Raw genomic sequence first — 26114 nt, 5'->3', positions numbered from 1 at the left:
TATATTTTCTATTTTAAATTAAATTTTAATATGTTGTATTAGTTTAGGTACGTGAAGTTATTTCAATAATGTATATTATACTTCATGACTTGAATGTCATTATAAGACATAATTTTGTGAATTTGGTTTTTAAAATGTCAGTTATTATATTATGAGTAATTTAATATATTGTTATACTTTTGTTTTAATATACTTGATTTTTTTTAAATTCTTTCATATTATAGTGACATATTATTGACATTGCTATAACAAACCAATTTAGAGTGTTTATAGTTTCTAACTTTAATATCAAGTTTTAATATTTTAAAAATATTTCAAAATAAATTATTTAAAGTTTATTATATTATATAAAATTACAAAATTCAACAAAAAGTATGAAATTGAATTTAAATATTCAAATTTTGACCCGTTACTCAGTAAATTTTTTAATTCAATAGATATTATTTTAAAAGAATAATATTAATAAAATTGAATATTTTATAGATTGGATCATTTATATTTGTTTTTTAAATTCAACTTATGGTATATCCGGAAATAAAACTATTTTTTAATTATAATATATAATATGAAAATTTATTTGTTTCACAAAATAGACTCATATATAAAAAAATAAAAATGAGAGGTAAAGTATAATAATAATTAACAAAATAATATGTTAGGTTAGATATCAAAGGATTTTATTTGATGAATAATTTAAAAAAAAATATGGTAAATTAGATGATATCAAATAATTTTTTAGAATATTCTCTTTAAGATTTTTAGAAACAATAAATCCAGACTATACAAATAATATAAAAATTAATATATAATCTATTTGTAACTAAATTATTAAAATTATATAGTTTATAAAACAATGTTGTGAATACAAGAGATATTTTTAGGTTGTACCTTTTTTATCCAATTACAGTAGTAATCACTAATCCATAAAACTCAAGGTTATTTGTTTACGTTTGTGATTATATTTCTTAACATAGAAACTGATTTTTAAGATAAGGATGATGAGTTGGAGCGCAGACAGCGAATGTCCCCAACAGTTTTATTACATAATCATGCAACAAATGTATATGTGTATTTTAATACCAAAAAAGAAATAATAATTATACTAAAAAATAACCCAAAAATTTTTAAATTGATACTCCCACTTTTGAAAAACAGTAATAATAATTATACATTATATATCTTACCCTACATCATTCCTACCCAATCCATTTGACTCTTTTTTTCTTCTCTCTCTTTCTTTAGTGTCACTTGTTTCATTGCTAGAGAGAGAGATTGTAAAAAAAATAAAAAAATCTGAGATAATTTTTTTTGTTATTGAGGTTGCTGGAATCTAGATCACCTGTTTTGAATCAGTCTTACCCAAAAACCCTAACTCTCTCTCTCTCTCTCTCTCCAATTTAATTCTTAATTGAATTTTTCAAAGAGCTTGAAAAGCTTCGATTTGCTATTTTTTTTTTTTTCTGTGTGAGCTAAAAAAAACTCTGTACAATCGAATGAGATGCACTGTGTTTGATTGGATCGGGGATTTGTTGGAGATTTGATGGAAGTGAAGCTTTATTTTCTGGGAATTTCATGGAGGTTGTTGTAGTTCAGTATTGCTCTTTTTGTTCTAGGTTCTTTGTTAATCTCCAGTTTCGATTCTTCATTTCCTGGGTAAGTTTCTTTTAAGTAGCTTAGCTTTTAGATTTTTATCGATTTGGTTTTTTTTTTTTTTTTTTTTTGGGTATTCTGAAATGTTGAGCTACAAAGTCAGTAGAGCTTAGGTTGTAAATGTTAAACTTTCCCTTTTCAGCAAAATTGCTCCCTTTCGTTTGTTTTTTAGCTTCAAAGTCATTTTTATGTTTGTTTCAGGTTTTGTTGATTCTATTGTGGTGTGGAGCTGCTGATGGGAAAGCCAGGCATCATCATCATCATCATCATCATCATCGTCGAGTGCCTTTGCAAGGTGTGGAAAGTGGAGTTGATGGAGTCTCTTCTCATTCGTGTATCCATGATCAGATTATAGAGCAGAGAAAGAGACCGGGTAGGAAAGTATATTCAGTTACTCCTCAGGTTTATCATGAGCCAACAAGTGCTGCAAAAGCTCATAATGGGAGAGTATTGCTTAGTGTTTCTGAGGAGGAGGAGAAGGATGTGAAACAACCTATTAGGATTTACTTAAATTATGATGCTGTTGGTCACTCACTTGACCGAGATTGCCAAAGAGTTGGTGATATTGTGAAGGTGGGGCAATTCTTGCTAGCTTTCAGTAGTGTGAAATACAGATAGGGATTTCTTTTTGCTTTTTTGGAAGTAAGTGAACTAAATTGTTTTTACTGAACTCAGTTGGGTGAGCCTCCTTCAAGTACTTTCCGTGCTGTTCCTGCGTGTAATCCTAATGCAAAACCTCCAGTGTCTGGGGATTGCTGGTATAACTGCACTTTAGATGACATATCTGGGGAGGACAAAAAGCATCGCCTACGCAAGGTTTACTTCATCTTTTGTTTCTTAGATAAGTGAGTGTCACTTGTCACACAGTTAGACTGATAAATATATATATATATATATATATATATATATATTGCACATGTAGGCTTTAGAGGAGACTGCAGATTGGTTCAGAAGAGCGTTAGCTGTTGAACCTGTGAAAGGAAATTTACGTTTAAGTGGATACTCTGCTTGTGGACAAGATGGTGGTGTGCAGCTTCCTCGTGAATATGTAGAGGGTAATTGCATTACTGTTTTGCTTCTGATTGGCAGTTTCTTGTCCATTTAAATTTGTCCTGCTAGATTTATTTTGGTCTAATCAGTTTCATTTAAATCAAGCAGAGGGTATTGCTAATACTGATTTAGTCCTATTGGTAACCACAAGACCCACTACTGGTAATACCCTTGCGTGGGCTGTAGCTTGCGAACGTGATCAATGGGGACGTGCGATTGCTGGTATTTGGCCATTTCCTCCAGTTACATTTTGAAATCCCTGACATTGCTTTGAGTTTTGAACTAAAGCCAAGGGTTGTGGTCTTTTTCAGGGCATGTCAATGTTGCTCCCCGCCATTTGACTTCAGAATCTGGGACGTTGCTTTCAGCAACTCTCATTCATGAGGTTATGCATGTCCTTGGCTTCGATCCACATGCCTTTGCTCATTTTAGAGATGAAAGGAAAAGAAGACGCACTGAGGTATGCGATGAGTTATTAATGTCCGCCTAATCAAGAGAAAAAGTTAGCTGTGATTTACATTCCTCGCTTTTTCTTCTTTGTGTTTCGTGCTTCTTCACATGGATTAGAATGAAACTTTCTATACGAGCCACCTTGGAATAAGCCGTTCTTTTCATGTTTTAGGTCACTGAGCAACAAATGGATGAAAAGCTTGGCCGGTTAGTGACACGCGTAGTGCTTCCACGGGTTGTCATGCATTCGCGGCATCACTACGGAGTAAGTTTCAATGCTTTTAATTATTTTGAAAGGTAATTCCTGTGACCTTAGTTTTATGTCCTTTTGTCATAAATAATGTCAATATTTCAACAGGCATTTTCTCAAAACTTCTCGGGTCTAGAACTTGAGGATGGAGGCGGACGTGGCACATCGGGTTCCCACTGGGAAAAAAGACTACTTATGAATGAGATAATGACTGGATCAGTGGACACACGATCAGTCGTTTCAAAAATGACTCTAGCGCTATTAGAGGATAGTGGCTGGTATAAGGCTAATTATAGCATGGCAGACCGTCTTGATTGGGGTCGGAACCAGGGGACCCAGTTTGTCACATCTCCATGTAACATGTGGAAAGGTGCTTACCATTGTAACACATCCCAACTATCTGGCTGTACATACAACAGAGAGGCCGAAGGTTACTGCCCAATTCTAAGCTATAATGGAGACTTGCCTCAGTGGGCTCGTTACTTTCCACAGCCTAACAGAGGTACATCCTGTTGACTAACTGGAACATGCTGATACGAAAAATCTTAATCTTCCAGTTTTATTTATATATATATACTTAGGTTGTTACCTGCTTCAACCTGTTGATTTGATTCGCAAAATATAACTTTTCTTGTCTTGGTTGTAATGTCTGGATTGGGAAAAAAAGTATGCTATCCTGTAATCTAGTCCGGTATTTGTTTCTTGTTTGGTAAAGACTAATGAATCTCATACACACCATATTTCAGGAGGCCAGTCTTCCTTAGCAGATTATTGTACATATTTTGTTGCCTATTCAGATGGGTCTTGTACGGATATAAATAGTGCACGTGCGCCTGATAGAATGTTGGGTGAAGTGAGAGGGAGTGAATCCAGGTTATTGCTGGTTAACTGTCTCGCTGAATTTTTGTAAATATCCACATGGAATATTGCTCATGAAAGAGTTTTGCATATATATAGGTGTATGGCCTCATCTTTAGTGCGTACTGGGTTTGTTCGTGGCTCCATGACACAGGGGAATGGTTGTTATCAGCATAGATGTAGAAATAATTTGTTGGAGGTATGCCTTCTTCATCTTCTTCTTCGTCGTCCAAGGGTTTCAATTTTTTGTTACTTTTGGGCATAAGCTGTTATAGTTGAACAGCAGTCAGAAACAACACAAGTCATAAGTCATCGGTTCTGTTTCAACTTGTTTCTACTTTGATCCTTGCTTTTACGGTTATTAATGTCTTCACATGTTTTCCTGGTTGAATTCTAGGTTGCTGTGGAAGGAGTATGGAAGTACTGTCCTCAAGATGGTGGACCAATTCGATTTCCCGGTTTTAATGGTAAATATTGCTCTTATCTTCCTGAAAGAATAATAACATATCGTTAACAAATCTTTTGAACCATGAATGTTTTGGTTTGTAGGTGAATTAATTTGTCCGGCTTACCATGAACTCTGCAGTACATCTGTAGTTTCTGTGCTTGGCCAATGTCCTAGCTCTTGTAACTTTAATGGAGATTGTGTTGATGGGAAGTGTCGTTGTCTCCTTGGTTATCACGGTCATGACTGTAGAAACCGTAAGTATACTGTATCTTCCACACCAAATTGTCGTACTTGTCAAGTCTCTGTCTTTCCGTAAGATCTGAACGTACAAGTTTTGCTTTTCACCATGCAGGTTCATGCCCTAATAATTGCAATGGACATGGAAAATGCACTACGCAGGGTGTTTGCATATGTGAAAATGGATTTACTGGAATCGACTGTTCCACTGGTAAATGTCCATATATATACTGTCAAGAATACATTTATCAATTATATCTGACAAGAGACTTCTTTTAAACTATACAGCTGTTTGTGACGAACAATGCAGCCTACATGGAGGAGTCTGTGATAATGGGGTTTGTGAGTTCCGTTGCTCTGATTATGCTGGCTACACATGTCAGAACAGCTCTAAACTAGTTACGAGTTTATTGGTGTGCAAAGATGTGTTGGAAAGAGACATATCAGGGCAACATTGTGCTCCAAGAGAGCCTAGCATTCTTCAACAGCTTGAGGAAGTCGTGGTCATGCCCAACTACAATCGGCTCTTTCCGGGTGGGGCTCGAAAGTTATTTAATATTTTCGGTAACAGCTACTGTGATGAGGCAGCTAAAAGACTAGCCTGTTGGGTGAGCTGCAATCTTTTGTTATTTGTTTCCTCATGGTTATAGGTGAGACAGTAGCATTCTCTGACAGTTGACATTTGTTCTTTATGACCTCTGTAATCAGATATCGATCCAGAAGTGTGATGTCGACGGAGACGACAGACTACGGGTATGCCATTCAGCATGTCAGTCCTACAATATGGCGTGTGGGGCTTCTTTAGACTGCTCTGATCAAACCCTTTTCAGCACCGCAGAAGAAGGGGATGCTGAATGTACGGGGTCTGGCGAAATAATATCGCCATGGTTTAGCCGTTTGTGGAGTAGATTTGTAGCAAGTTAACTAGGAACAATTCGTGGATGAGAAAGAAAGATTTGTGTGTACAAGGTAGATAGTGAGGCAGAGTATTATTTTCCAAGCTGTAATTTTTTTCTAGGGTTTATGAGGGGAAAGATCCGTGTTTAAGTTAGGGGTCTTGCCTTAGCCCACCCTCATAGGTGAATTAGATTGTCTTTGTCTGTCTTTCGAGTGAAAATGCAATATGTATTCGAATATATATTATAGATAAAAAGGGATATATAGGCCGAAGGCCTTCCATGAGAAAAAAAAAAAAAGTAAATTTATTTGATTGTCATCTTTGTAACTCTTTCTGTGTGTCTCCAGTTCATTTTTCTTTTGTTTCGACCCTAGAAGTTCAAAAGGTGCACTTTGGAGTCGATTCCCCAACGACAATCATTAGATTAAGCTGCCCCGATCATCATATGAGGCTACTTGTTTACATTCTCTTGTGATGTTGTGTGCATTAGAGTGTGGATCTGTGTCGATCTTCTCCTAATGTGTAGAAAAGGTATAATGAATTTTGGATATATTTATTGTAGAAAAGGTGTTAGTTTACTAATATATAATTGCAGAAACGGATTTGCTTGGATGTATTGCAAGCATGTTAGCATTGCCGGGTAAACATAACTATTAGTTAGTTGGTAATAATGATACTATGTTTGACAACCTGCAGAAATATACATGTGTTGATCATACTTGATACATAATCGAAACTTGATTTGATTCACACGATTAAAAGAAATTGAGGTTAAAGTTTATGTGGGTTTAAAACACTACAGTCAGGTAAAAAAACATAGACACGAAAATAAAAAGATGAAAAGGATAAAATTGTAATCTTTAATATATTGCTAATCTTTATTTTGTGATCTTCAACGGATGCCAAGTATAGATCGATATCAGCTGCTATGTGTGAGTTGAAGTTGGTGATCTTCGCGTGGTATACACACTAGACGATTTCTCTACAATGGATAGCCAACTTACTGCAGATCAGGATAATTAAGCACGATTGTCTTAAACATATTGAGGTTGATTAATACATGGTTCACAAAGCTAAAACTATTCAAGAATGAATACTATCACGACACATGTACAAAACAACCAAGAATATAATATCGCAAAAATTCTAATTGAGGCACTTGGTCGGCAAAATTTTGAATATTTGCAGTCTATGTTGCGCATTTAAAACTTGTGTGGGCCAACTTTAGCGGATTTTTGTGATCTATATTAATTACTAGTATTCACCCGGTGCTATGCACCGAAAATATTTTATTATATCTTAATTGCATTCCAAATTTTACAATTACACCGAATCTAGGAAAAAGAATTATTAATTTAACAGAACAACAAAATTGAATAAAACTCTTAACATGTGCAATCTCTCTTGGTAGACATTAATACATGATTGAATAATTAGCCATTCAAATTCATTTATAGATTCTAAGTCAGAAGTCTGTACCTTGTTAGACGGTATGAATTTGGAGAACACAAGAAGAAGGTTCAAAGGCATAACAGACTTTATCAAACAAAATTCTAAGCTTAAATACCAATCCTTCAATCAAATATCTTTTTCGCTTCCTTAAAAAGCCTCCTTTGTACCACTTTGTAGAGAACACGTAAGATTCCAGAAAGAATCAAGACTTGCGTGTGGTCATGTACTGGCTGAACCGCTGAAGTAAGCTTCTATGGTCATTGATTAATTTAGTTGATTTCCCATCGTTTCGAACCGTACTTTACCACCTTTGACTTGTACACTTGCTCATGATTCCATATTTTCATATAGGCTTGTGAAGATTGACAACTCTAACATCCAAGCAGAGTAGTGTATTATCATGACTCTAATTGCCTTTCATCAAAAAAAAAAAAAAAAAACCACATATGACTAAGTTAATAATGTAAAAATCAAGAGCCAAAACAAAGAAATTAGGGCTACCTTTAAATTTATATGCTTTATTTAGATTGAGTAGTTTATTTGTTTTAATGTCATATTATCTACTTTTTGATCAACCTGAGTAATTTTTGTTAAGCAGACCGTGTAAAATAATAATTCAAAAGAGTAAACAAATGAGAGGTAAGTAGGCAGTACATATTGGTGCTAGGTATGTGGTAAGAAGATTTACAACACCTTCAAAAGAAAGAAGTAGAACTGTGTAACAATGTCTTCACGGCCATATCTTGCAACTTCTACATAAAAAATCAGATAAGTATATATCAACTTTATATTAAATAAGACTTAATATGAAATCAAATACGTGAGAAGTTTTAGTAATCTGATCAACAGATTCCCAGCTACTTAATGGGAAAGAATCTTCAACTTTGTTGGTCAAATCAGGTGTCATGAGTTGAGAAACTCTAAAAACATTATCTGAGTTCCTATTGTCCAGCCTGCAATGTTTTGTTGAAAATAAAGGAAGATATTGTCAAGATTATTCCTTTTAACAATGAATTTGCTTATAAAATTTAAAAGAAAAAAGACTTACTGCATTTTAAATTCAGCAACCTTAGATAGGTCTCCATCAAGAAACAAATTTGTAGAAAATCTAGAATTTTGAACAGATACTTTACCTATATATAAAAAAAATGTTTTGTTAAAAGGTCGCATAGAGAAGAGTTAATATTATAAATTAGTAATAAGATTGAATTTGTTACCATTGAATTTTTTGATCCTCATAATACTCCCAAGTAATATTATAGGACCTGCAGATTTTTTGGTAACATAAGAATGTACATCTTCAGCGTGATTCTCCCATAAAGTACATTCATGATAGTGTCACTGCAAGAGTCATCGAATAGTTTAACTTTTAGTTATTCGATTGTATTTTGAAAAGACTATAATGTAAAGGGAAATTTATAAAATTAAGCACACTAACTTTTGCATCCACGAAAATTGATTCAATACCTAGAATAACTCCAGGTTTGTCTTTTGGATAAAAATTTCATGTCCTGGCTATTAGAACTCTGATATTCCATTCTTTTTTTAAAGAATTTAGATTTGAGAGAGAAGTAAAATCGAGAGGCATCTTCAAGGTGAAACAATAGAAATCATAGATAATATGCATTGAAGAAAAAAGTAATAGATATGAACAAAAGCTAAAGAACTTACCTGCAAAGATAATTGTTTTTTCAAAGGGATTTAGCTTTCTGAAGTTGAAAGAGGTTTTCGTGTTTGATCTGGTGGTGCATTGGTAATTGAAAATAGGAGAGGTATTTTTTTTTTTTGGTAACAAAATAGAAGAGGTCTTGAGGTGCGTTTTTTTTGTGGTTAGAGAAAGTTAAAAGAACATTTATTGAAACGACCTGACCCGTTTTTTTAATTAATAAGTAATAAATATATAAATATATAATATAGTAATAAACATCTAAGCTAGTGGTCACATACCCACTAGCCACCTAACCACGATCACACCAAAAGCGGAAATAATAAAACCAATAAATAACCAATAAACCAATAACCAATATCAAATAAACCGTAATAATTCCAAAACCATAAACTAAAGATCCAATCAACATAAACCAGAAAACCAGCAATCCTAAACAACATTCTAGGACTTAACTCTAGCAATCAAACAAAAGCCAGACAACAACCAAGCGAGCCACTAGAACATCCTCCTCTTCATTGTCATGATCCCACGGTCATACTTTGCCTCTACTTGCACCACAAACACAATGAGATGCGTGAGTATTACTAGAAATACCCAGTGAGGCGATCCTCCCATCTAAGAGCTATACACACAAGCAAATCAAGAGTACAAATCCAAATAAATTATAACAAATCAACCATTAAACAGAACAACCAGTAACACTTTCACCACACCTACACATCATCACACAAAACAAGTCATACAACCCAATCGCTTAGAAAAGCTCATGGTCACGCACTCACCTTAACAAGTGATTCACGAAAATAACAACAACTAAATGAGAGGCTCTCCAATATCCAAGAACAACCAAACTTGCTCCGATAACTTTCTAATCCCTTCAGTGAAAAGCAAGGTCTACACGTCCAGAAGCTTCCCACAAAATTTCGGAACGATCAGATCTCAGGTGAAACCGCAATCGATCCTGAAACACCTGCTGGTATCAATCCGCGACTGAGACGAAACGTCCCACTAAACTGCTGATAACTCCGTTCGAAACGTTTTGAGTAATCGGATCTTCCTTCTCCCAAACTCTGACAGTTCTGTTTCTCTCATTACTCTAAAGAAAAAGCTTCATCTCCTTCTCTTCCTCCTTTACACTAAACAACTAAGAGTTCTCTCCCTTTCTCTCCCTCTCTCTCTCATAATAATGTCGACAATAGCAAAAAGAGGAGAGGCGGCGTGACTTTGAGAAAAAGATTAGAGGTTTTTGGTTTAATTAGATTAAATCAAGATTTCATTAAACCAAAATTAATTAAATTTGATTTACTCAACATAACTCAAATTCTATTCCCGGAACATGGATGTTACATTTATATAGATGAGAATTGTTGTAACCACCATGAACGTGGATCTGTTAGTGGAGTTGTGCTTCTCGTCAAGCAGAGGAGAGGAATATGAAAAGGTGAACACACGTGTTTTGATGCTTAGGGTTATTTATTGGTATGTTTGTGGGCTTCATATATTGTGCATAAGCCAAAAACCCACTTATAAGTTCACAAAAAATTGGGCTTATGAGCTTGTACTTGGGTTAAATATACACATACAGAAAATCAAAACCCTATTTAATAGTCCAGAAATTTGCTACAGTTTCGTAAAAAAGTTTCTTATTTTTTTGACACGATCTGGTGTACATTTTTTTTTCTAAATTAAAAAGAAAACAAAATCCGATGTGGCTTTATTCCATTGTTAGTTTGAATTTTATTTTATTTTTTTAACAAATTAAATTGAAAAAAAATCTGATTTGGCACAATTTTATTGGACATGTGACTTGTGCTTTATAGGATAAAGGATATATAACTTTTTTATAATAACAAAATGGCATTACAAACATTGTTTTGTAAACTATATATTTTTAATAAATTGGTTACAAATAAGTTAGTAGTAATTAATAGATTAATTGGTTACAAGTTAAATAGTGAGTGCAATCTTAATTTAAAGAGAATATTCTAAATTAAGATTTTATTATTAGAACACGTTGTTTCCAAAAAACTTAAAGAGAATATTCTAAAGAATCATTTGATATCATCTAACTTACCATATTAATTTCCTTTATTAAATTATTCATCAAATAAAATATTTTGATGTCTAACTTAACATATTAATTTGTTAATTATCATTATATTTCACCTCTCATTTTTATATGAGTCTATTTTGTGAAACAAATAAATTATCATATTATTTATTATAATTAAAAAAGAGTTTTATTTCCAGATTGTGACACCCCGGTTTCAGAGACTTGCGGAGAGGTTTAAAAGAATTGATTTGGTCACCTATGTCACCAAAGTGCACTTATCTTTTTGGTCAAGAGTCCTGAGAGAACTCCAGAGTTAAGCGTGCTTGAGCTGGAGTAGTCTTAGGATGGGTGACCTTCCGGGAAGTGACTGTCGGAACTATGCGAGTGAGGATAAAACACAGGGAAATATCATATGGTGATTTGTAGGGACGGTACTAAGTCTTTAAAGCCTCCCAGACGTAGCAAACCGACCGTCAGATATTGATGGGCTCACGGGCCTAGTGAGAGGACGTGAGACCCATTAATAAAAGTGGATCCATGGACTGGGATTGGACATGAGGCCCACTGAGAGGTGACGGTCGGGGCGTTACATGAATATACCATAAGCTGAATTTTTAAAAACAAATATAAATTGTTCAATCTATAACATATTCAAGTAATATTATTTTTTTAAATAATATCTATTGAAATAAAAAAATTTACGGAGTAACGGGTCAAAATTTGAATATTTAACAGATGATGAGTCTGAAGTAAGGAGAAAGAGTAGCTCTATGTACATATTTAACAGATATTTAACAGATGATGAGTCTGAAGTAAGGAGAAAGACATGCACATGACATACCGAATAATTTCTGTGAGTGATTGATGATGTTTACTTGCTGACTTGAAAGCATGTTATTTGGTTTGTATGTTGTTTTGGGATGTTATTGAATTATGTAGGCAGAATGATGGTTGTCACCGAATAACTTGTTGCTCATGGCTCTTTTCAGAGATCCAGGTGAAGAAGATTAGATGCGAAACTAGTGGTGTTCGGAGATGTAGTTTTATGAGTTTTTAGTTCATTTCAATTTTTGTTTAAGACTTGTTTCTCTTTAAATTATGTTTTGAGGTGGATTTCAGAATTTTCAGTTATAAGTTTCTAAGACGCATTTACTGGATAAGATGTTGGAATCTGCCACCTTGTTGGATACAAAAAAATGTTCGACAATTTTGGTAACAGAGCAAGATTAGGGCACTCCGATAGTGTTCCACGGGTCTAAACAATCTCTAAATGGTTTTAATTTTGAAAGGGTTTTTGAAATTGCTTGACATGAAAATTTTCCTTTATATTGTTTGTGTATACAATATTTTGCAACGGTTTCGAAATGAAAGTTCTCCTTTAGATGTTTTTGTTGTTCTATTCATTTTCCACGGAGAGTATAAATAAACTACTATTGCTATACAATTTAAACAACTAATTCATGCAAATACTAACAAGATATCAAATGTACAAATGATAAGCATATCAACAAGTTAATATATATATATATACTAGATTAAGATCCGTGCTAGAGCACGGGTTGAAATTTATTTTATTTATATTGTAATTTTTATATAAAATATAATTTAAGCGATTGTTTTTTTCAAAAAATTTAATAAAATATTATGCAATTAAATCATATGCTAAATATTATGGCTTGAAAAAGACATTTTAAGTGTCACTTTAAATAACACACGTTCTCGCGGCCTCACCATTCCACATAATCATTCGAGCACCTGCTGAAAGACGGTCCTGGATAGCGAGCCACACACAAAAGGAGAATTTGGGTGTACAATGTGTAAACCAAACCCCCTTATGCCATGCTACCGTACTTGTTGTGGTTTGAATATGGTTCCACATATCTTTTGTGGAAAACTTTGATCTAAAAACATCATTCTTCCCCCGCCATAGAGCTTTATCCCTGACCGCCAATCATGCATCCCTCATTGAGTACAAAACATGTTCTACCTAATAAGAGAGCAATTTGGAAGAAATAGAGGCACATGACAAAAGCTAAAGAGAAGAAATTAGAGTATAAATAGAATTAGAGTAGGATTATGAACAGGATCGTGCGTGATCATTGTGTAAATGTGTGTAACAAACCTGCGTGTTTGTTAGGATTCAGAGCTGCGTTTCTGTTCAGAGGATAAGAGAGTGAGAACTGTAACTCATAATCTTATCAAATGGTGCGCTTGTGATCTACGATCGAATCGAACGCTGAAGAAAGTTAGGTTTTCAAGCAATTTGGGGATTTTGCAATTTGGGGATTTTGATTGCAATGTATCTTGAGGGATTTCTCATCTTCGATGGTGTTGCCGATGAACTACGACATTGGATTTCATGGCTGGAGGATTTCTTTGTTCAAGAGAATTTCACGGCGGATGAGAAACTGAATCTTGCACATAGTCTCAAAGGTGAAGCAGACGCTCATGTTCAATGGCGACAATTGTTTATGCCTTTATAAAGCTGGGAAGATTTGAAAGATGTTTTGGTGCTAGGTTTTGGAAAAAGAGACGATCCTAAAAAATGAGGATGATGCTTGAGAACGAACGAAGGATACAACAGCTCATCAAGAAGCAAAGAGACGATCCAGAGGCTAACGGGAGTGGTGAACCAGAATTTGTGGTGGCTGATATGATTCACAGTGACGAAGCCTCGCGTCAGGAGAAGAAAGCCATTCAAGAAACATTTGTTTCGTCTGTTTCCAATGAATGTGTATCAATAGCAACATCTTCTGCAGAAAAGGTTACGATTCACAGTGAAGAAGCAATTCTTAACAAATAATCGTTGGTCCATAATCAATTCAACCAGCAACATCAGGTATTGATCTCTGACTTGGAACCTAGCCGTAGAGTTGATCAGTTAGGATTTTTTTGGAATGGATTCGATTGTGGCAAATGGGAAACTTGGGGAGAATCATGTTGAGAATCCAATCTTTGAAGGTCTAAATGAAGGTTCACATAAGGAGAAGGACTCCTCTAAAGAGAAGCAATTGCTTCTGACTGAGGACTTTGTGGGAGTGGAGACATTATGTGAGCATGAAGAAGTGATTTGTGAAGCAGAATCCACTTTAACCTTGTCAATAATTGATTCTCGTCTCCAAATGGTATCACAAGAATCAGTAACTTCAAACTTGGCAACAGATGGAGTTCAGATGGAAGTGGAATCTGTTGGAGTGAAGGAATTTGTTCAACAACAAGAATCAATACGTGAATAAGAATTGATTGCGATAACAAAGAGGACTGTGTCGATTACACAATCAAAGTTATGTGAAACAATGTCTGCAGTTCCAAAGACAGTGTTCGTTCAACCACAAGAACCATTTCCACATCAGAAGGAGCAATTAGCTTTTTCATAAATGGCTAAATGTGTTGAGAAGTCAAGTGATCAGCTTTTGGAAGGAGAGATTGCAAAGCTGTGGATATCAACTTGTGGTACACTACAATCTCATAGGCATCATGTGCAAAGACTCATTACAAGACATAAACTTCAAACTAAGAGAAAGCTTAGTTTCTTCCTTAAATCATGGATGTTTAAGTACAAGCGGAACCATAGACTGCTTGTTCGATTTGGGGAATCTACTGCAATAAGGCATGGAAACAGAGTGCTTTCTCACTCTATACGAAAATCACTTTTACCAAATTCAGCCACAGATGCTATCAAGATCAAGACCAGATCATGGACTAGAGCATACATGTATGCCTGTTTGAGAGAAAGTGAATGGCCAGTGTCAGTTCCATGGATTTTATGGTTAAGGTTGGTAACTATAGTGTTTTGTCCTATTGGGTTCGAGTTGCAGCATACACTACAGATGCATCTCCGATTTAAGAAGCCAAAATTTATCAAATCTTGGCGTTTCAAGTACAAAACTAAGGGTGCTTGCAGAGAAACGGAAGTGACTATGCAACATACGTTCACACTCTCAAGTTTGGATGCATTGAAGATTTGCTACATGACATCGCAAAAGATGAAGTACAAGCTGTGTTTGAGCAGATTAGAAGAACGTGTTCAATTACATTCTGCAGGTGAAAGTTCCATCAGATGGAACATTTCAAGTAGTGCCTTGTCTGCAGCAGGCTGCATTTAGTTTGTCAATGAGAAGACACAGCTTGAGGACAAGCTATTTTAAAACGGGGGAGTATTGATAAGAGAGCAATTTGGGAGAAATATAGGCACATGACAGAAGCTAAAGAGAAAAAATTAGAGTATAAATAGAATTAGAGTCGGATTGTGAACATGATCGTTTGTGATCATTGTGTAAATGTGTGTAACAAACCTGCGTGTTTGTTAGGGTTCAGAGCTGCATCTCTGTTCAGAGGATAAGAGAGTGAGAACTGTATCTCACAATCTTATCACTACCGCATTAAGCTGGTCCCCCGGTGTCTCCGTCTGCAACGGTGATCCCACGCTTCAGCCAAAGAACTCTGCCTACATATCCCCAGATCAATAATCCCTCTTTCGCCTACAACCTAATACTTGTTCTTTTACACCACACCAAGAAAGAGAGAACAGTTATTTCACCATTGAGAAAGAAAGTATTATTTTCTTTGTTATTATCTTGAAGCCTACCAAACTCAGTTCACACAAATCCCCGTTACATTCAGCCGTGTCAAAGCCTCTTTCTGCGATAATCGTAGAAATTTAGCAAACAATATGGTGCCACCACGATCCTCTTTCTTGTGCTTAAAGAATCAATCCTCTACGGTATTCTACAATGTTACGGATGGGTTATGGGCCAATGATGAGGCCTGGACCTATCAAGCTGAGCCGGCATAAATAAAAATTCTTTGAAATGAAAACGAAGTTTCAAACTTATTTGTAGAAAAATTAGATGAAAGAAATTTTGAAAGTCTTAGCTGCTAGATTGAAATAGCTAAATACTTTAGGGAGTGAATATTAATGTTAACCCTACTTGTTCATTATCGGATCTAGATGATATAACATTTAAATTGAAATAATGTCATTGATTACATAATTTTAATTAGGTGACGTATCTTGGTGTGTATAGAGTTTCACATGTCTAATTTTTATGGTTAGGGTTATTTATGTTTGCTATAGTGAAATCCACTTTTTGTTTGTTGTCGCCTAGAAATATATTATCTTTTTGATTTCCGTTCATCATCGAAAAGTAAGACACCTTTTCTAATGAAAACTAGAGAATTCAAAACTCAAATTTCAAGATGTTATAAAACAAAATGATTTTATGCTGCCAACTAGATATTTAATTTCACCTTTTAATTATTTTAAACATTATGATTACTCCAAGGTATTTGATGAGCACAAGCGTCCATGGGGAACGAAACCCGAAGTTCTGAAGGAAGAAGTCAAGGTCGCTGTTGGCCTTACGTAACAAAGCTAACGATCAAGACCAAAGATCATATCTTATTTTTCTATATTTTAAAAAAGAAATAAGCATTTCAATGAGCATGATACCAACTTCTACCACACATCTTGCAATATATTTTTATTGACCCATTATTCAATCTCACCAAATGATTTACTTAAAACTATAGATTTTATGTTTATAGAAAAAAGTAAAAACACAATTGACTATGTTACAAAAAATCTCTCCATATATACCAAAGTGGGAGCAGTGGTGCATACCAAAAGAGGAAAGAGGCAGTATAAACTTTTTAGTTACCAGAGAATCTTTTCCAGTTTATATTAAAGTGTGATAATTGAAGATTGAGATGTTTTTTTTTTTGAAGATTGCAACAACAAAATTATCTCTACTTGACTTGAACTTGTATTCCCTTCTCATCTAGTACAACAATACCATAGCTACTACTTAATCTGATTCTCTTGTTTATACATCCCAAAAAAAATCATAGAACATTATAACTGGAAGAGGATCATATGTGACGATAATGGTTCTTCCAAAGTCCATATGATCTAACAAGTTAAATTATGTTAAAACTGGCAATCTAAGCTGACTTATTTGTTGTAGTTCTTCACGTTAAACAGTTAGCACTTGAGAAAGGTTAGATCGTTGGAGGGTTCCGCATAGTCCATCCCCCAACTCGGCCGCCCCAATGTGAATTCCAAATTGAGATAAACGTTTGTCGCCTCTTTCTCCTTGTTTTCCTATTTTTAAAAGATTACACTTTTTAGGAACATAAGGTTATATATATGTATATATATATATATATATGTGTGTGTGTGTGTGTGTGTGTGTGTGTGAAAGTGTACCATTTTTACCATTGTGGTTCCCGGTTCTAGTGACTACACAATCAATACACGAGATGAGGACGAAGGAATGTACCTTAGTGTGATGAGTTGTTCCCAAGTGAGGCTCTGCATGCTTAGATATGCTCATAGATACTCCGTTTGTGGATGACCAAGAAGCCCTGTCCAAATTTTAATTTTAACATAAAAAATACATTTGACAAATCTATTTATATAACTCGTATTATATTGCTGGACCCTATTAGTTATCTCTTCTTGTTATATCACTAATATCAAACATATTCAAAATGTTTTTCTTTTGATCTCAAATTAAATTCTATACAATCGTCAATAAATATATATGCAGTTTGCCTAAGAAAATCAATATTAAGACCTTAAAGATCAGGAGAAGGCCAAGTAACTCTACATAAAGCCCTAGGAGAGGGTCATATTCATCAACATTCACGCAGAACTACGGCAAAAAGAGGTTAAATGCAAAGTTTTGTAGAAAAAAATAAAAGAAATAATATAGGTAACCTTTGGGTCTTTTGCACAGATGATGAGTTTGTCGAATTTGTGTCAGTTCCTTCATCAGCTTCTTCATTATTATTATTGTCCTCTATCCTCTGCTCTGCCTCTTTCTCTACCTTTCCTTGTCCTGTTTATTCCCAAGAATAAAAAGACAAATTTTATACAAAAAAAAAATAAAGAAATTCTATTAACATTTATATCTAACGGGAATACAAAAATCAGTGAAACTAGTTTGAATGCAATACCTGATGATCCTTTATCAGTGCATTTCACTGTTCTATACATCTGCATCAACAAACACACATTCGTGAAAAATAAAATAAAAATAAAAGGAAGACAAGAATAAAAGAAATGGTTGGTTAAGTTTATTTCAACTGTGCAATCATATGTTAGCTAGTGGCCCAACTATATACATTTTCATAAATATTTACATATACTTATATTGCATTCGTATGAGATTCCATTAAGATTAATATAAAATACAAAACATAAGAAAAAAAAGAAACGGACCTGCAAGTGACTCTTGACATGAGCTAGGGTTAGATCCTTCACATTCATCAGCTCCAACACTGATTTAGGCGTTGCTCCTAAGACCAAAAAAAAAGAAATACGAAACAAATCTTAATACTTTGGTTTCAAAACGTTTTACTAAAGTAACAGTCTAAGACAAAAGCATAAACTTGATTAGTTATGTCTCTCTTTATTTTATTTTTGTTTAAACAAGGAAAATGTAAAAAAAAACAATACTTTCATGGCCGCCAAGAAGTTGAACAGCATGGACAAAGTGAGCATGAAGAGTGGAAGTCCATCTCATTCTTGGAGCTCGAATGCTTCGTTTAAGACCAACCATTGATGATGAGCTTCTCTTGAAATCTCTGCCGTAGATTTGGGGTTGGAACATGTTTGAGTGCCTTTGATGATGATGTTGGTGATGATGGTGATCAAAGCCTAAGCTCAAGAGAGGTTTGTTGAAGAAGTTGTTCTCATGGCTCAACTCACTGAGGCTGCTTCCGGAGTCACTGCTTGTGGAGCTCCGGTCCCCGCCGTGAAGAGGTTTCCTGGCGTGAGAGTTAGGAAGAAGGCTGATCTGAAGGGACAGATCTGGAACTGAGTTTGAAGCTCTCATGATACTGTTTCTTGACTCTAACATTATCATATCGCTACTTTCTTTATAGAACTTCTCTACTTAAATAGTGGAGATCAAGAATGTGCGGAGAGAGAAAGAGGGAGAGAGAGCTGCAAAAAACAACACTTACGGAGGGAGAAAAATAAGAAAAAGAGAAAAAGTGGGTATTTCTCAATCCCTGTCACTATGTCATTAAACAAAATTATATTCTTTATTTATTTATTAAGTGTTTATTATATTAGTTGTTAAAAAAAAAGTGTTTATTATATTTCACAAACAATTTTGTACAACATATTAACTATAAAATGTATTTTGAAAATTCTTGTTACACCTCTTTTATCGTAGTTCTACCAAATGTTAGTCCCCACGTCCACAAAACATTATGAGTAAAAATATGAATGAAGAGTTATAAGATCGAATGATCGATAGTGGTTTCTATTTTTTTTTATTTTTTTTTTCGGAAGCGTGGATCTTTGGACTTAATGTTTAAATATTAAATAGCAACTATTTTGACTTTACAAGTTTTGTAAAGTTTTCTTTGGACGTAATAATAATGTTTTTTTTTTCTTCGTTATAAGTGGAGTAACATACTAAAGCTTCATTGTTCTTGATCAGAGTTTGTGTAATGAAGTCTATAAATGGTTGTTCATATACAATTTGTTATGTAGGAATTCTTCATACCAAACATTAGCTTTTTCGGAATTTTTTTGTTTCAACTCAATTAGTAGGGAGTCGAATTTTCAACTCTCATCAAACACCAAGAAAGCATCTAAAAAAAGAACGTAAAAGGAGTGGTTATATTTCTATATAGTTGGAATTGTGAAAGCATCTAAAAGAAGTAGCAGAAATACTATCACAATTGCTAGACACAAAAGTGATATGAAGTTCACTTGAAGAAACAACTAATAATAATATATATTACCTCAACAATAATTATTTAAGAGAAACAACAAAGAATTGGAAGACTCATTATAACAACGTATATTTTGATTAGTGGTTAAAAAGGTGAAAACCAGGAGAGAGAGAAAGAGAGACTGATGTGAGATTATTAGATAATGAGTACCCTATGATTAATATTTTTAATAAATAAATAACAAAAACTTTAAATTTCCAATGCAATAGGCTTTTAAAAGGTCTGCCTCTTTAGGGTTTTGATAGAGAATACAACAGAGGTTGTATTTAATATTTCTACTGCAAAACCTACAGATTTGAAAAGTTGACTGAGAAAGCAACTGCGGTTTTGTCATGAGGATTCTTGTTTGAACCACAAAGTCGCTCCAAATAGAAAAATTTGTTTTATCTTTTGAGAGTTGAAGAGAGAGACAGAGACAACTAATTAGTATTTACTCCCAATCGAATTAATTGCATTCTATTTATTTACCTCTATATCTATTAAAATTTCATGCTATGTTTCTTGGGTCGTGGCCATTAAAAAAAGAATCGTACAGTCGGAATTGTTTTGGTTCCATTCCGCCAATAATTCTGGTTTACAACTTTACAAAAGCATGCATCTTATTCTTATTATTATGTATGTGTGTGTGTGTTTTTTTGTTTACTAAAGTCTTATTTTTCATGTTTTGCAAGCCAAAAAATGTCCTATTTCTCTCATTGAAGTTTGGTATACCTAAAATTTCTTATGAAAATTTAATATTTTCTTTTACCAATAACCAACGAGTTATTTTTCGCATACATCCAATATTATACCACGATACCGAAAAACAGAGTTTATATGTAAATTCAATATTCAGCCAAAAAAAAAAAAAAAAAAAAACTTCATTACTATCACTAAAAAGAAAAGGAAAAGAACTCAGTCATTTAATCACATTTTGGGTATTGAACTTATATAATAGTATCACTATTTAGCACATTTATAGCTAGTATATACATATAACATATTACATGTCTCAAGACGCGAGATTAATGGTTTGGCATCGAAAATGCCGAAGTGGTAATATACGATGGAATATTTGGAAAGATAATTTGCTTTGTTATTGATTGATGGGGACACCTTTTTAAAAATTTAGTAGTATCTTGTTTCATTTTTTAAATCATATAATTTCTATCTGCTTCCTTTTGTTTGTTTGTTCTCTCTTCTTTTGTTGACACTCTCAAGGCTCCTTTTTAGGTAAAATTACTGGAAACTCTCAAGGCTCTTGCTGCTCTTTGCTTTACTATTCAAAAACAATAAGATATTTTACTTAATTATTGAATAAATGAATGGTAATTTGTTATTATCTAATTTTGGTTTTGAGAACTAGACTTTATTTGAAGGGGAGTATGATATATTTCTTATTATACTCATAGTAGACAAATAATAAAGAAAACGAATTTCAACATTCAACAAGCTAAGATTGGTAGCAATGTGACACTGATTACTGTTGACTATATGGGTATATATGTAACATGTTCGAAGATGATTTTAATCAGTAAACATATAAAAGTAGGCATTAAAATGCACAAAATGGTAGTATTATAACTCTTGAGAATTTCACCTATTCTTTATTTTTAAAGGGTTTAAGATGATAATCATGAGCTGTGAATGTGTATCCTAACTCCATATCATATCTTATTCCTTATTTCATTTATTATTTTTGTATTATGTTCAATTTATAATTCGACGGGTTAGATCATAGTCATATAGATGAATAAGATATGTATTGATGAATGTGTATCCTAACTCCAACTGTTGTTTAAGCATTGCAAGGACGAGATGCAAGTATACGGAATATATTGACAGACTAAATCAAAATAATCATACATATATATCAAGATTTACCATGGAGAGAAACATGCACTAATATTTTAAATGTGTGTACCCATGTGGTGTGTGATATAGTCAAATGTCCCTTTTGTATTTTATCTTGTTTCTTCTCGCATTTTATTTATAAATAAACCATGTATTGGAGAATGCAAAATATTCCATTTTTTAGAAAGATTTGTATCATTCCCACGTACGTCATCGAGCTCATACATCGCTTTTGCATAACCCCACGGACCCTCATCACTTATAGAAAACCATTTAACATTCGGAAAAAAATACATTTTTTTTGTTTCGTATCTATCATAATTCTAGCTAGTAGTTATCATTCTAATGGTCAGTTTCCAATCTCTCACCTATATATATTAGCATTTTCTACAACTTACATTCAATGTTATTTTCAACATTGAAATTTAAAGTATAAAAATGTCCAAAAAAAAATGTAACTAATCTCACTAATAACCATATGAAACCTAAAACTACCTTTATCGCTCGCGACCTAACATCCGAGGACTAATTTTCTGTTAAATACGAAAGATAACGCGAAAGATTAATGGATAGACTAATAACTTATTGATTTAGAAAAACACAAAACACTACTTATAATCTTGTCATGGAATGGAAATCAAAATAAAAGTTTCTACACGTCCTGTATTATAGCTGGGCGCACGTACGTAGCAAATATGGACCAACTTGTACACGTGCTTGGACCCATCGAATTTTGATTTGTCTTAAATATATAATAACTGTGGTCAATACAACTTGCATGTATTGTGATTACAGAAGGGTTAAGAAAATGAGAGGCAAGAAAGAAGAGTTGTTATTAGTAGTATACTAATTATGGGTAACTAAGAGTGGAAGAATTTTTAGAGTCGCTGGTCTTACCCACATGCATGCACTTCCTTCTCCCATTTTTTATTCACCCGCTAGTTTCACACACACACACTTCACAATTAACTTAGAAAAATACGTTAAAATACACGTAAAGAAATTTTATATACATAATTATAGCACATACTATACTCCACAAACTTTCAAATTAACACTAATTGACATAAGTACAATATTTTAAATTTTACACTTCACAACATCCAAAATTTAATTTCAAACTAAAATTTATCGTGTTAATATAATTAATTAGAGAAATAAGTTGAAATATCCATATATGATCTAAATACATGTAACTTAAGTTAGGAATGTATAAAGAATTTTGTTGAAAAAAAATATTTTAGTACATTGTAATAGCAATAACCAATAATAGTAAATAAAACTACAATATACATAGTAGTAAATATAAATAGGGAAATTCTTACAAAATATAATATATATATAATATATATATATATATAGGGAAATCATTAATTACAAAATGTTGATAGAGAGGAGAGGGCAGGGGAAGGCATTGGCGTTCTATTCAACGGGTAGCATTTTGTCGTGGCACGTAGATGCTGCATGAGAGCCCCATTATTCCCTCCACATTAATTTTCTATTCATTAATTTTCTTATATATATTTACTAAAATTTAAAAAATGCATTGTTACATCTATAACCTATGGTATTAATGTTACCATATTAATGTGTTTGACGTTTTATATTTTGTTCGGAGGAAGCTGTCGAGCCCCACATTCCTCGGCGCCAACATGGCATCCCCTCTCACGTGACATTTGTTTATAATTCTTGGTTGCTTAGTTAATTTCATTTTCCGACATCTACATATGCTTCTTGTGTATCCCACACGCACTCTATATAGATTAACATTGTAATTGCCGGATCCTTCTTTCAAACATATGCTCCGATACTTTTTCAAAAGATATATTGTCCAATAAGTCGTTGATCGAATACATCAACTTTAGCTATTCTCTTTAGCAGTCTAACTATAGCATTTCCATACCACAACAACTCATTTAAAAAAATACATATATATATATATATAAAATACTAACTTGATATCAAATCGGCTTAACAAATGTATCGTAGTCTAGTCAGTTTAGCTGCCACATTTGAATTCTTAAATTATATTATATATAGTCTATTTTGTATATGATATCTTAGAAAATACGAGGATATATTATTTTAGCTGATCAACGGATATATCTTAACAAAAGCCAATAATTTTAGTAAGAAATATCGTAGGATTTCGTGATGTTTTCTTGTTGGATCCAACGTTACAACAAAATACGGTTTATTAAGGAAAGTATATTTATAAGAAAATGATACAAAGCCTCTTATCTATCTCTTATACGATGCATTTGCATTATTGGTTCTGTAAATGAAAAATCAAAGGAAACTTGGTTTTACTAGACATAAGACTGATATGAAAAGATCTAAAAGAAAAGGAAAAAGCCTAACTCTGTTTTAGCTATTAAGAGTCATATTATTAATTTAGATTAAGAAGCAAGGGTCAGCGCCTAATGCGCTCTAGATTCTTTGGGAAATGTGACAAGTTCTAACTTCTTATATATAAAAATCGAAATAGCAAATACGAGGGACAATAAATTATAATTAACAATTGAAATTGGTACTAATCGAATAATTCCTTTTTGATCTACTTGGATGTATCGAAAAGGTTGTGTGTAATATCCGGTCAACATATCTCTCTCCTCTATCGCGTTTGTTCTTTATTCCATATTCCATGTGTTTGTCTTGTCACAGCTAGCTCGAGCTCCTCTTAATTGCAATTTATTTTTTTTTGTTTCTTTTGCAATTTTTATAAGAAATTGTTTTAATTAGTGCATTGGAGAAATGTACGGGCACATTGTCTACAATACGTAACTGGAATGATTTGTCTTTAACCTTTTTTCTAAAATACTTCCTTTGTTTTGCCAATTTGTGTAGGTTATATGTTTACTTAATCATTTGTTAAATATTTTTATTTATTTTAAGTGAGCTAAATATCACATTCAAAATTACTATTCGTTCATATGTGCTATGCATCTTAATTCTTTTTTACACTATAGAGCTTGTAGAATAGATTACTTTTGAATCTTAAACTCGTCTCAAATGTTATTTGGAATAATATGGTAATAATCCAGCATTTACTCGATGACTTTGCAAATTGATTTTGTCTCAAGGATCTTGGAGCACTGTGCCACTTTCTAAGGATTGAGGTAACTCGGACACTGGCCTACATCTGATGCAACATAAATATGTATGGATTTGTTCATTCACACGTATGCTTGAGATGAGGTAAAACTAATGACCACGAAACGGTTGTGACTAGAATCTCACCTATGTAGTTAATTATTGCTTATCTCTAAGTTTATGCATTATGCATGAGCATAGGTGCAACTAGTAGAGGGGGCAACTGTATATATAGTAGCAGAACAAAGTACCAAACTCACGGTGATTTTATTTATTCTGGACTTAGCGAGAACCTTTTTAAAAGAATTTATGAATTCTCATGTTATAACTTCTCAGACCGAAACCTCTTGAGTTAACTGGCTAGCACAAACAAGGCTAATTCCCTAACGTCATATGAGATTATGTTTTCGGTTCTAGTCTAAATTACGTTTATAATTAGTATGAGTCATTTTCTCGCTCTTCGAAGCATATTACAATCTTATTTTGAGGTAGCCTAAGTTATATGCATGTTAGGTACGTAGTTTATTTTTCATGTTTTTTGACTATTTTTTTTTCCTCTTTAATTAATTTGAGGATTTTTTTTTTGTTTTTTTTTTAGTAAATATAACTATGGAAGAACTTGAGTGGACATATAGTCATTGGTAGTGGAATCGAGAGACTCTATTATATCTTGTCGGAGGCAAAACATGGTGATATGATCTAGTATATTTCCATATAATTGAGTACTTCGGATTGTTTTCATGCAAATTCATCTTATTACAACATGAATTAATTTGATCTGTTACAATCTCTATCGTATTCAATTTATTGCAACACTAGCTATACACATCAGTACACATTCTGACATTAGCCTGCGATTTGGTTAGATGTCGCTATAAAAAACATTGAGTTAAAAACATAAGATATTCAATAAACACATGTCAAAAGTACCAAAAACTTATGTCATCAATAAGAAACTCAAAAAAATCTTAATTATGAGATGGAAACATCACAAAGCGAAGACATTTGTATCTTTTACCCGAATTTTACTAGCTTTGTAAGTTTTAGAAATGTAGCAAAAAGATTTTACGTTCTCAAATAATTAAGACAAATTTATTTTTTGCTGTTGTGCCTTGTTTGTAAATTACCACAACAACAACATGGTACCCCATACTTAACAACATTGTACCCCATAGACCATAGTGATAAGGTCACCATCAGTTAACTACTCATAAATGCCTCTGAATAAAACTGTTTCTTACCAATTAATATATGGGTTAAAGTGTTCAACGTTATTTGTAATAAATATAACGAAGAAACAAAGAATGGACCACAAAGCGCAAGGTACAACAACAGTTTCATGAAAATGGAAAAGATAAACTAAAATGCTTCTGTCTTAACATTCCTTGTTTTTTGACTCTTTCATTCTAAAACTACCTT

The 26114-nt window shown here is 33.4% G+C and overlaps 2 protein-coding genes and 1 long non-coding RNA gene across 3 annotated transcripts; 1 reads left to right on the top strand and 2 right to left on the bottom strand.

Moving 5' to 3' along the window:
* Positions 1–1066: 1066 nt before the first annotated feature.
* Positions 1067–6096, top strand: LOC104725219 (uncharacterized). The gene is made up of 15 exons (XM_087473455.1): positions 1067–1653; positions 1852–2223; positions 2326–2466; positions 2573–2705; positions 2809–2922; positions 3012–3160; positions 3323–3415; positions 3509–3902; positions 4147–4273; positions 4358–4457; positions 4656–4725; positions 4808–4960; positions 5059–5154; positions 5232–5551; positions 5652–6096. The coding sequence occupies exons 1-15, from the start codon at positions 1573–1575 to the stop codon at positions 5865–5867; spliced, it is 2559 nt and encodes an 852-aa protein (XP_087329581.1). The 5' UTR covers positions 1067–1572; the 3' UTR covers positions 5868–6096.
* Positions 6097–7271: 1175 nt separating this feature from the next.
* On the bottom strand, positions 7272–8098 carry LOC147934925 (uncharacterized). Its single transcript, XR_015571592.1, has 2 exons — positions 7948–8098; positions 7272–7707 (listed from the first exon to the last, which is right to left on the bottom strand). It is a non-coding gene; the product is annotated as an uncharacterized LOC147934925 (long non-coding RNA).
* An 8659-nt stretch (positions 8099–16757) lies between these two features.
* Positions 16758–19022, bottom strand: LOC104725218 (putative transcription factor KAN4). The gene is made up of 6 exons (XM_010443840.3): positions 18478–19022; positions 18241–18317; positions 17976–18015; positions 17737–17857; positions 17297–17381; positions 16758–17118 (listed from the first exon to the last, which is right to left on the bottom strand). Exons 1-6 carry the CDS (start codon positions 18884–18886, stop codon positions 16999–17001), a joined length of 852 nt encoding a protein of 283 aa, XP_010442142.2. The 5' UTR covers positions 18887–19022; the 3' UTR covers positions 16758–16998.
* Between the last annotated feature and the right edge of the window lie 7092 nt (positions 19023–26114).

Source organism: Camelina sativa, chromosome 11 (genome assembly GCF_030686135.1).
Source record: "Camelina sativa cultivar CO46 ecotype springtype chromosome 11, ASM3068613v1".
Taxonomy (NCBI): domain Eukaryota; kingdom Viridiplantae; phylum Streptophyta; class Magnoliopsida; order Brassicales; family Brassicaceae; genus Camelina; species Camelina sativa.
The sequence above is the reverse complement of the archived record's forward strand: the minus strand, read 5'-3'. Positions and strand labels throughout refer to the sequence as shown.